The sequence below is a fragment of the Bos grunniens genome, chromosome 17 (genome assembly GCF_055505025.1).
Source record: "Bos grunniens cultivar Pamir isolate PY7600 chromosome 17, Bosgru_T2T1.0, whole genome shotgun sequence".
Lineage (NCBI taxonomy): Eukaryota > Metazoa > Chordata > Mammalia > Artiodactyla > Bovidae > Bos > Bos grunniens.
The window spans coordinates 62,951,052-62,961,930 of record NC_141181.1 but is presented as its reverse complement, the minus strand read 5'-3'; the positions used below and the strand labels follow the sequence as shown (position 1 = coordinate 62,961,930).

The following is a 10,879-nucleotide window of genomic DNA, read 5'->3' as shown; positions in this document are numbered from 1 at the left end:
AATGAAACAGGTCTCTAAAGGACAGCTTGGCTCACTTGGGTGTCGGGGTGAGGAGATTTATTGATTTTGATATGAAGGCCCTGAAGCCAGAGAGTGAGCCCTTAATTTCATTATTCAGAATGTGTGTATTGTGAGTTTCCTGTGCAAGGAAGGGACTGGTAATTTGTTCAGTTTATTGTGATGGATCCTGGAAAGAAAGGGGTATTTTGAAAGGGGTTGGGAGAATACATGCTGAATGTGTAACATTAAAACTCAAATGAAAAAAGCAAACACTTCTTGGGACTTACCTGGTGCTCCAGTGGTTAAATACGCCTGCCAGTGCAGGGAACACGGGTTCAGCCCCTGGTCCAGGAACTAAGATCCCTCATGCTACCGGGGAACTGAGCCTGGGCACCCCCTGTGCCACAACTAAGACCTGACACAGCCAAATAAATAAATATTAAAAAAAAAAATCTCTAGTGCTGTGTTGTTCAGTATAGTAGCCAGTTAATTAATAGCCAACTACTTAGGTTAGTTAAAATTAAGTGAAATTAAAAATTCAGTTCTTCGGTTGCACTAGCCACATTTCAGTGCCTGGGTAGCTGTATGTGGCTGGTGACTGATGCATTGTACAGCGCAAAAGAACATTTCCATCAGCACAGAAAGTGCTTCTGGACAGTGTTACCCTAGAGAGAAACCTGTGAACTTTTTAAGCTCTTTGCATCTGATCTCAACCAACAAATGACTTCTCTGAAGAATCTTAGTGTGCTCTTCTTCACTTTTGTTCTGACAGGGTCCCAAGTGGGTGACATTCATTTTCTGATTAAGAAAAAGAGCCTTGTACCTGAAATGCCCTTTAATCTTTCGGGGAGAAACTGTAGCCAGGGACTTACCATTAGCATGGAAAAACAGCTATGTGGGAATTTCAGGTAGAGGGTGTATTATATATATAAAGATGCATCTCAATTTGCTATCCTCTAGCCTTACTGAAACTAGTAAAAAGTTAAAAAAAAAAAAATTTGAGAGAATGGGGAGCAGACAACAGCAGCAAACTTTGGGAAGCTAGAAAGTGAGGAGTGGTAAAGGATCCTAAGCCAGCAGTTCGGAAAGCTGAGAACCAACCTGATTTACATTGTAGAATCTCTGATAGCTGGGAATTGGTGGCAGCTGCTAACCCCTGGATGTGAGGGTGAGTGGGGAGGGGTTAAGTTAGGAGGATTGGTTGAAAGCCCTGTTTACATGCCTTCAGAACCCCAGCTTTCTTTCTCCATCTTGGCAAAAGGCTGGAAGTTTTCCTCTCTGGAGAGTGTAAAACAGGACCACACAAAAGTGTAGGAGGTCCAATATCCAAGGAAATCATCAACAGAATAATTCAAGATGCTTTCCCTGAACCAAAGCATGTGTTTTCAAATCAAAAACGGTCAGCACAATGGATGAAAGCAGACTCATGACAGAGCACATTAATGTGAAATTCAGTTTTTCTATTTTTTAAAAAATATTTTCTTTCTTCTTTATATTTATTTTATTTACGGCTGCATCGGGTCTTATTTGCGGCATGTGGGATCTTTTCATTGTGGCGCATGGGCTTTCTAGTTGAGGTGCGTGGGCTTAGTTGCCTGCTTTGGAAGGCGGATTCTGGACCTCCGGGAAAGTCCCAACCTGAAATTTTTTTTTTTTTTCCCCAACCTGAAATTTTAAAACCTTGGATACAAAAAGATCTTAGAAATTTCCGGGGGGAAAAATCAGATCTCAGACAAAGGATCGAGAATCAGAATGGCATGAAGGTTCCCAACAATACTGAATGCTAGAACTCAGTGGAGAAAAGTCTTCAGTATTCTGAAGGAAAATTTCAATCTAGCATTCTGTATTCAGGCAAACTTCAGGTAGGAGGTCAGAACATTTTCAAACCTGCAAGGACTTCACAAGTTGGAGTGTGTGGTTCACCCAGACACACAAAAAGAGTACATTCTCAGGGTGATAAACCACATCCCAGCTGTAGCGATCACAGACCAGATCAGGACAGCTCAGAAAACTGGGAGAGACCTCTTCTGGAAGGTGGAATTTGGTCAGACTGCATGATCTGCGTCAATGTATTGAGATTTAGACACGGGGGAAACTGTGGGATTGAATGGTTCATTAAAACAGATAAAACAAGGCAGACTGAGAGTGTAGAGAATGAAGGACTCATTATTCAACTCCAGGGTTAATTTTAAAAAGCTGTGCAGGAGAGCAAACGTGGTTCATTAAACGGAAGTTGAATGCCAGTTGCGTGTAATGTAAACACGGAATTACTGAACTAACGTATATTAGGAAACGTGAGGAATTATTACCGAAATAATCAGTCAGAGTTGGTGAAAGAGATTGTGTTTGTGTGTGAGGGCATGGGACTGGTTTTTAGAGCAAACCTCCCAGAACTTTTTGACTCTTTAATTATATGCATGAATGACTATAGGAGCAAAAGACAGTAAACAGATCCTTTATGTAGAAGATGGAGTTTTGCACATGATTTTATTCATTGCTGATAGAATTGTGGCAAAGGTTTAACTATAAGAGGAACTCAGCATTATTTTACTTCTCTATGCACCCTTAAGTCTTACTCTTTTAATAAGGCCTTTCTGTCAAATACCCTCAAAAGAAAAAGAGGGCAGGAGTTGATCACTTGGGTCTTATGCCCTGCTCTACTGCTCATATCCATGACCTGCCTGCTTTGTAGCCTGTAGAACAGAGGTCCCCACCCTCTGGTGTCTAATGCCTGATGGTCTGAGGTGGAGCTGATGTTATAACAATAGAAATAAAGTGCACAGTAAGTGTAATGTGCGCAAATCATCCCCAAACCATTCCCCCCGCTCCCCAGTCCATGGAAAAATTGTCTTCCACAAAACCAGTCTCGGGTGCCAGAAACGTTGGGGAACACCGCTGTGGAATATTGTTCAGGAGCAGATTTTCAGGAGTATTGGCAAACCGCCCCTTTTCCAGGTCTTACGCTGTGTCTCTGTGCAAGGGAGGCAGTTGTAACATGGATGGCGGTTGATAGCCAAGGACTTGCTCGCGTCAGTTTCTACACTTGCTGGTTTCAGGTTTAGTTTCAGAAATGCAGGTGCTGCGGCTCTCGACTCCAGTCTGAGCAGTGGCTTCCCCTCTGGGAGTCGATTTCTGCATCACCTGAAAAGTGGGGAATACGATGCCTGTTTGGAAGGCCTGCTGGTTAGTAGTAGCTGATTTTGTGCTCGGGGTGAGAGTAATGCTCTACATGCACTCTCTCATTTTTTCCCCATAACAGTCATGAGGTAGGTGCTGTTTTCTACATTGAATCGATGGGGAACCTGAAGATCAAGCAGATGACATAATTTGACTGAGTTTCCACAGCCGGTAGGAGGCTGAACTGGGATTCAGTTTCTTAAATGTTTTACCCTTTAGCCAACTGTGCTTATGACTTGTCAGGATATTCCTCGTTACAGGAGGCTTATAAGAGATAATATAAAGGGGACATATCGGGCACATAGTCGGCCCTCCCTAAATTTTCCTTAGTTCGGAAAGGATGTTTTTTCTTTCTTTTTAAAAAAATACTTCCTTACTTATTTGGCTGAGCTGAGTCTTGGTTGGGCATGCAAATGCTTAGTTGTGGCATTTGGGCTCTAGTTCCCTGACCAGGGATCGAACCCAGGGCCCCTGCATTGGGAGCGTGGAGTCTTAGCCACAGGACCACGAGGGAAGTCCCAGAAAGGATGTTTTCTATCTTGAGGTTTTTGCCTTAAGCCTTGCCTCTTTTTGTCCAAAGTTTAACTGAGTGGCTGACCGGTTGGGTTAAAAGCAGTACATCTCAGCTGGGGGTGATTTTGTCCCCCAGGAGGGGCCTGACAATGTCTGGAAGCAGTTGGGGTTGCCTCAGCTGTGGTGGGAGGGTGGTATGCTGCTACTGGTGTCCAGTGGGTAGAGGTCAGGAGCACTGCCCAAGATCCTGCCGGGTGTAAAGGCAGCCCCCACAGTCAAGAATGATCAGGAGTGGAAGTTGGTCCCCAAAGTGGAGACTGAGAAGCCCTGGGTTGGAGGGAGCCTCTCTGAGCCCTGCACGACCCTCCCCCAGCACGCCCTCCCTCTCCCTCCCCGCTGACGTTTTGTAGTCTGACTGGTGGCATTTTCTCCGTGGGCTTGGTCTTTGCAGGTTTCTGAGACACTAAAGCGTTTTGCAGGGAAGGTGACGACAGCCAGTGTGAAGGAACGGAGAGAAATCCTCAGTGAGCTGGGGAAATGTGTTGCCGGAAAAGGTATTTATTTTCACATCACTGATTTCATTTCAGACTAAATTGGGCTCTCTGTTTAGAACCATGGCCTTCTTTTCCTCGCTTCCAGCAACTTCTGTCTTCACTGTCTATATTTGCTTGTTATAAATGTGCACTGAAACAGTTGGGTTGGTGGAAAGTTTATCCTTCTAGGTGCCAAAGCTTTTAACAGTTTTAACCATTTTGACTGGAAATAGTTGTAATGGATGCCAATAGTTTTTCTTAAGTAATTTATTAGATGCAAAAACTTTTTTTTTTTATTTTATTGTACAAAAACTTTTTTTTTTTTAATGACTGGAGGCACTGTTTATGCCAGCGTTTCATGAAAGTCAGCAAGATCGTAACTAGTGATTGGGTAGTGAAGGATTCCAAGATCATCTAAGTTTGGGAGATGTCACCTTTTAATCCAGTGTTTCCTTGAACCTCTTTTTTGCTGAAAACCTATTCAGTCTGGGCAGCACATTTTGGGAAATGCTGAGCACATGTAGTTATTCTGATTCTGTACCATAACTGAGGGCTCTTACGGCAAACTATGGGGGTGTGTATAAGACTAGTTTGCCTTCAACCAATAAATCTTCATTAGTTGGTTTTTTATCTTTTAATTTTGTATTGGGGTATAGCTCATTAACAATGCTGTGATAGTTTTAGGTGAGCATTAAAGGGACTCAGCCATCCATATATACGTGTCCATTCTCCCCAGAACTCCCCTCCGATTCAAGCCGCCACATAAAATTGAGCAGCATTCCCTGTGCTATAAAATCCTCGTTAGTTTTTGAGTTTCCTTTTGGTGTGTTTTTCCTATGCAGTGTTGGTTCTCAAAATGTGGTCCCCAGACCAGCAATATCAGCATCGCCTAAGAACTCGTTTGAGATACAGAATCTCAGCTCCACCCCAGAGACGCAGATTCATGAACACTCTGGGGATAGAGCCCAGCACCTGTGTTTTAACAAGCTCCCCAGCTGGTTCCCATGTTTGCTGCAGTTTGAGAACTGTGGTGGCATAGAGTTGGGTCTCCGATTCTGTCAGCTTTCACTTCTTGTTAGGAAAGAGCCTTCTTCCACTGTCTGACCCACACTCTGATTTGCTGCTGTGATCTATTGTCGCCTGGTTACATACCCAAGCTTGTTAAAGTTGTGTGTAAGTAAATTGCTGTTCGTGAGCTTCTGAGAGATTCTGCTGTGTATCAGAGCTTTGGTGCATGAGTTTATGGCACCTTCAGAAGTCCTTCTGGTCATTTCTCAGCAGGGTTCTAGTTAAAGAAGGCTGCCACATTACAGACGCTGGCTGTCCACCCTAACCCTAGTGGCTGACTCCGTGCTAAGTAACTGCCGAGTGCCACCCTTTCCCCCCAGTTTGTGGAGTAAGGAGTTCGACAAGTGTGAGTGAAGTTTATGAACTACTCAGGCCTTCCAGGGTGATTTTACTCCCCAGTCACCCTGAAATTCTACAGTTCAGGGCGAATCATATTTGTAAAATGTTTGCTTGCCTTTGATGTGCAGGTCGTTTGGGGGAAGCGAACTCCTCACATGAAATAGTTCTCAATTTCCTCATTTTCGGAGTCTGTGGAGCCATTGTGTAGTGATAGTTATTCTGGCCTCTCCTTGTGTTAGGGTCCCAGGTCCGCAGGTGGGTTCATCCAAGGCGGGGCAGGGAGCTGGAAGGCCTCTTTAGAGGCCGTCAAACCCTGAAGGCGGGTGCCCAGCCTGGCTCAGCCCGAGCCTGGCCTCACAGCCTCTGGTGCTCTGCTCAGTCCTGCCTCGCTGAACCTGGAGCCTGAGGCTAGCGAGGCAGGTTTGCTGGGCCTGGCCTTGCCAGTCACAGGCCCTCAGCGCAGTCGGAGGTGATGGGCTCTGTGTTCTGGCCATGGCTCTGCTGCCTCCAGACTGTGGGACCCGCCCGGTCCAGGTTCCTTCAGCTGTGAGCCTGCCTCCTTGCATTGAGTGTGGAGATAGTAAGGCCGTGCTTCCCTCACAGGGTGAGAGTACGGAGGGAATGCGAACATGTAGGGATAGTGCCTGGCTCTTAACAGTCCTGGTATCTGTTAGCAGTTACTAACTGCTTTTCTCCTCTGCTGTGCTTAGTCGCTCGGTCGTGTCTGACTCTTTGCGACCCATTGGACTGTCACCCCCCCAGGCTCCTCTGTCCATGGGATTTTTCTGGGAAGAATACTGGAGTGAGTTGCCATTTCCTTCTCCAGGGGATCTTCCCAACCCAGAGATCAAACCCGCGTCTCCTGTGTCTTCTGCATTGCAGGCAGATTTTTTATCTGCTGAACCGTTGGGGAAGCTCTTAGCCACAACCTGTTCCTGGCCCCAGTCACTCTTTTCCTCAGTTACAGAGACATTCTCAAATCAGGTGGGCCAGTGCCAGGCTCAGGGCTCTGGGGAGCTGGGTCCATGCTCCTCCTCCTCCATCGGCCCCCATCCCTCAGGGGCCCGGGCGAGCCCTTCATGAGCCTCCTGCCCGCTGGTCTGTCTGACACTCAGCTTCCCTTTCCCCCATCAGACCCTCCTCCCGTCATCCTTGGGCTTCAGCCCGGTCTGCAGAGCCATCACAGGTTGGCTCTCCGTTACTGAGCACTGTTGTTCCACCAGCTTCTCTTTCTCTCAACTGGCCTGCTTAGTTTTCCGTGCCTTGGTTTTTTCTTCTTAAAAACTGGCTCAGTCGCAGTACCCACCTTACGAGAACTGAGTTAGTGTGTCAAGCGCTTAGAGCAGGGCCTGTGCCTCGTGAGCTCCGATTCAGTGTTGGGTGTTGTTATTTCTGGGCCAATGCCCAGGAAGTGTCGATAGTGCTTATTGACTAACCTCTGTGAATCTCTGGTTTTAGATCTGCCGGAGGGAGCTGTGAAAGGCCTCTGCAAACTCTTCTGCTTGACCCTGCATCGATACAGGCGAGTCCCAGCTAACAGCCTGGTGTCCAGAGCACTTTGTGCGGAGAGGTGGTAGAGGGCAGTGGTTAGAGCCCAGGCTTTGGAGCCAGACTGCCTGTGTCCTGAGCAAGTTACGGAAGCTCTGTGTGCCCCAGTTTCCTCCTCTGTGGACTAGGGATCGTGCCTCCGTGGTGGTTCGTGTGAAGTTCTCGCTCGCTCTGTGCGCTCTCACTGGTGCGTGTAAAGGCACCAGGGCTCATCTGCCCTGTAGTAAGTGTTCTATAAATGTAGGTGGTGCCCGTACAGCCTTAAGGCTCCTTGCCCTTTGTTAGGTGCTTCCAGAACTCTGGGATGAGGTAGATTTATCCAGTTACTTCCAAATTGCCTCATCTGTGATGCGCTGAAATACAGTGCAATGTTGTTTTCCTGGAAAGACGGGGCTTGGCCGAAGCCCCCCGCCCACCCCCTGCCCTGGGTCCACGTGTTCACCTTGGCCTTTGCCCCTCCCCCAGGGATGCAGCCTCACGCCGGGCCCTGCAGGCAGCCATCCAGCAGCTGGCTGAGGCCCAGCCTGAAGCCACTGCCAAGAACCTTCTGCACTCTCTGCAGTCCTCGGGCATCGGCTCCAAAGCGGGTGTCCCCAGGTAAGAGGGGAAGCTGGTGGCGCCTGAGGCTCCGGAGTCCTCGGGGGGAGCCCATGCAGACCAGCCGGGGTGGCCATGCCCACCCCTTTGCCCTGTGCAGCCCTGGGGGGCGCTGGTGGTCTGCCTTCTGGATGGAGAGAGATGGAGAGAGAAGCCAGGATGTCAGGCCCAGCAGAGAGACTGCTTTCCTGGGGAACAGGGTTGGGAAACTAGGGGCAGCAAGGCCATTTTAAGGAGAAACCAAATGCTTCCCCTCCCAACCCGTCCTCCCTGCCCTAAAGGTGGGAAACCATCCTTCAGATGTTATAGTTGTGAGTGCTGAGAGGCAGGGGCTCGGCACTCCTTGTCCTGAGTTGTCACAGGTGGTTTGTGGAGAACCAGTGTGTGGTTCCGTCCAGTCGCATGTAGGTCAGCAGAGAGTCCTATGTGCCAGGCAGGGCCCTGCGGGAAGCCCTTGTCATCAGGTGGAGGCCGCTGCTCTGACCTCTCCCCTCCGCTCCCCTCCCTTCCCAGTAAGAGCAGCGGCTCGGCTGCCTTGCTGGCCCTGTCCTGGACTGGCCTACTGGTGCGCATCGTCTTTCCCTCGAGAGCCAAGCGGCAAGGAGACATCTGGAACAAACTGGTAGGTCCCTGTGTCTTTGGAGTCGGCTCCCTGCACAGAGTTGGGGTGTGTTTAAGCACCTTCTCTGGTCAGTGTTCTCCTCAGGGCCGGGTGACCGGCGCTTTGAGTTACCCTGAGGTGTGTGACTTTGGTGGATGGGCATGAGGGCAGCATAACGTTCATCTACTCAACAGATATCTGTGAGCTTTCCTGGATCGGGTGTGGGCTAGACCCTGGGACCTGAAACACAGGGATGAGCAAGAGAGACGTGGTCCCTGCCTTCGTGACAGGCCAGAGTAGGGAAGACAGCCGCAAAACTAGGAAACCAGACAGCAGTGTAAATCATTCCGTTTTTTCTGACTAAGCATTCCTTTCCTTGTGTTTGGATTTCAGTGCTGAACTGGCTAATGGAGTGGGATTCTTGCCATGTGCTTTGATCCTTGAATCCTTTCCTCCCCGGTCTATGCCTGCTCCTTCCATTTTCCCTTCCTCGCCTTCCAGCATGTCTGCTAACCAGAGATGGCCCCACAGGCCACATTGGGAGGTTCTCTTGAATGTCTTGATATGCTTAGTGGAGGACAAGAGGAAAGGTATCACAGTTTTAACAAAAAGGAGTCTGAGGATCTTGGTGTGGATTTGATTCTTGGCCTTGAGATTTGGCCAAGTACTTCATTTAGTTTCTGAGTCCATTTCCCATTACTGCGAAAATGGGAACAAGTACCACCCACCCATCCACATCAAAGAGTTGTCATGAAGATGGGCCCAGAAGAGGTGAAAGGGCTGTGGAAACTTAGGGAGGGCTGTGCAGGTGGACACGTGGCGTTAGCAGACCTTCAGCGCTGCTGCCGGACACAGCCAGCTTGTAAGATGCGTTGAGGCCTCAGCCCGGGAGCTTGTGCAGCACACTCCTGGGGATGACCGTAGATTGGCCATCAGCAGTTGACAGGAGGATAAGAACACCGAGACTTCACAAGTAGTGGATACACTCCAAACCCTCCTTCGGAGTGTAGGTTCCATTGTTACCAAAAGGTCTTCTTATAAGATGGTTATCTCACAGGCCCCTCATTGGTGCGTCTCCAATGACTTCTCATAACCATTACCCGAGGTAAGTCAGTGTGCTTGTGGGTTAGTGAGCTGGAGGGGTCGACCCTGTCATGTTGTATTTATGGGACAGGATGCATCAAGAGCTTTTCCTTTGCTCGTTGCTGATGTTGACTCTACACACGGGTGGCAGTTCATTCAGTTGCTGAGGTATTTGTTGAGGGCCCCCGTGTGCTGGGGTGCGAAGCTGAGGCTGAAGCAGCGGACAAGGAAGAGGACCTTGCTTTCTCATAGCTTTCAGTCCTGGGGAGAGGCTGGACGCAAATAGGTACACACCTGGGTGATAAGGTTTAGAGCCGCATAGCAGAAAAGCAGGCAGGAGGATAGAGAGAGGGCCGACGCTGGTGGTGGGAGGGAGGCCTCCGGAGGAGGTGCCGTTTGAGCAGAGACCTGAAGGGTGTGAAAGAAGAAGCCATGCCCAGATGAAGGGTTAGAGCATTCAGGAAGAAGGAACAGTAGTACAGTTCTTAATGAGATGTCAGCAAGCTTAAAAAGCTATTTTAATAAATTTTTTTTAAAGTTCAATGTTCAGCAAGTGTCGAATGTATACCAGTTTCCTTCCCACCCCTTCTCTAGGCATCTTGGTCCCCCGCCAGAACTAGTTCCTTGTGTAGGTAAAGATATTCCTTGTGTATATAATTAAGTCGATTTTTTTACGCAAATGATAGCATGCTGCTGCTGCTGCTGCTGCTGCTAAGTCGCCTCAGTCGTGTCCGACTCTGTGCGACCCCAGAGACGGCAGCCCACCAGGCTCCCCCGTCCCTGGGATTCTCCAGGCAAGAACACTGGCGTGGGTTGCCATTTCCTTCTCCAGTGCATGAAAGTGAAAAGTTAAAGTGAAGTTGCTCAGTTGTGCCCGACTCTTAGCAACCCCATGGACTGCAGCCTGCCAGGCTCCTCTGTCCATGGCATAGATATAAACTTTTTGTCTCATCTTGTGTTTTTTTCTTTAACCGGATGTAGAATTTGTTCTGGAGTATTGTATAAAGAGCTTCTCATTCTCTACGCTTGTTACTAATCCTTTGAGTGGATGTACCACAGTATCTAACCAGTCCCTTGTTGATGGCCGTGTACAGTGTTTATAGCCTCTCATCATAAAAGCGTTGCCGTGAGTAACCTTGGGCATCTCCCACCTTGTACACATGCAGATGGAACTCGGCTGACTTACGCTTGCCCTCGTTCTCAGGGTGGCAGTCCACACCAGTGACCTCAGGTGCTTGTGGCCCGTATGGTCTCTGTGAGGCTTGTTAACCGAGCACCTGTTTGTGCTCCACTCTGGATTGGACAGTGAGCTCCCGCAGGCAGGATCAGCCTGTTGGTCTTGACTTCTCTAGCCACAGTGCCTAGCCTAATGCCTGCCGTTTCATCAGCGCTCACTGCCTGGGAATTAATGGGGAAATAG

At 48.7% G+C, this 10,879-nt stretch overlaps 1 protein-coding gene and 1 long non-coding RNA gene across 4 annotated transcripts in view; one reads left to right on the top strand and one right to left on the bottom strand.

The window, feature by feature from the left end:
• Nucleotides 1-10,879, top strand: part of GCN1 (GCN1 activator of EIF2AK4) — a 55,178-nt gene that overhangs the window by 859 nt on the left and 43,440 nt on the right. For all 3 annotated transcript variants that reach the window (XR_015144644.1, XM_086348227.1, XM_086348226.1), the window contains exons 2-5: nt 4,142-4,244; nt 7,089-7,152; nt 7,644-7,775; nt 8,289-8,397. Coding sequence is in view for 2 of the 3 variants with exons in the window: in XM_086348227.1 (XP_086204353.1) it covers nt 4,142-4,244; nt 7,089-7,152; nt 7,644-7,775; nt 8,289-8,397 (408 nt within the window). In the remaining variant the exon portion in view is untranslated. The remainder of the gene's footprint in view (nt 1-4,141; nt 4,245-7,088; nt 7,153-7,643; nt 7,776-8,288; nt 8,398-10,879) is intronic.
• On the bottom strand, nt 220-989 carry LOC147355577 (uncharacterized). Its single transcript, XR_015144649.1, has 2 exons — nt 873-989; nt 220-415 (listed from the first exon to the last, which is right to left on the bottom strand). It is a non-coding gene; the product is annotated as an uncharacterized LOC147355577 (long non-coding RNA).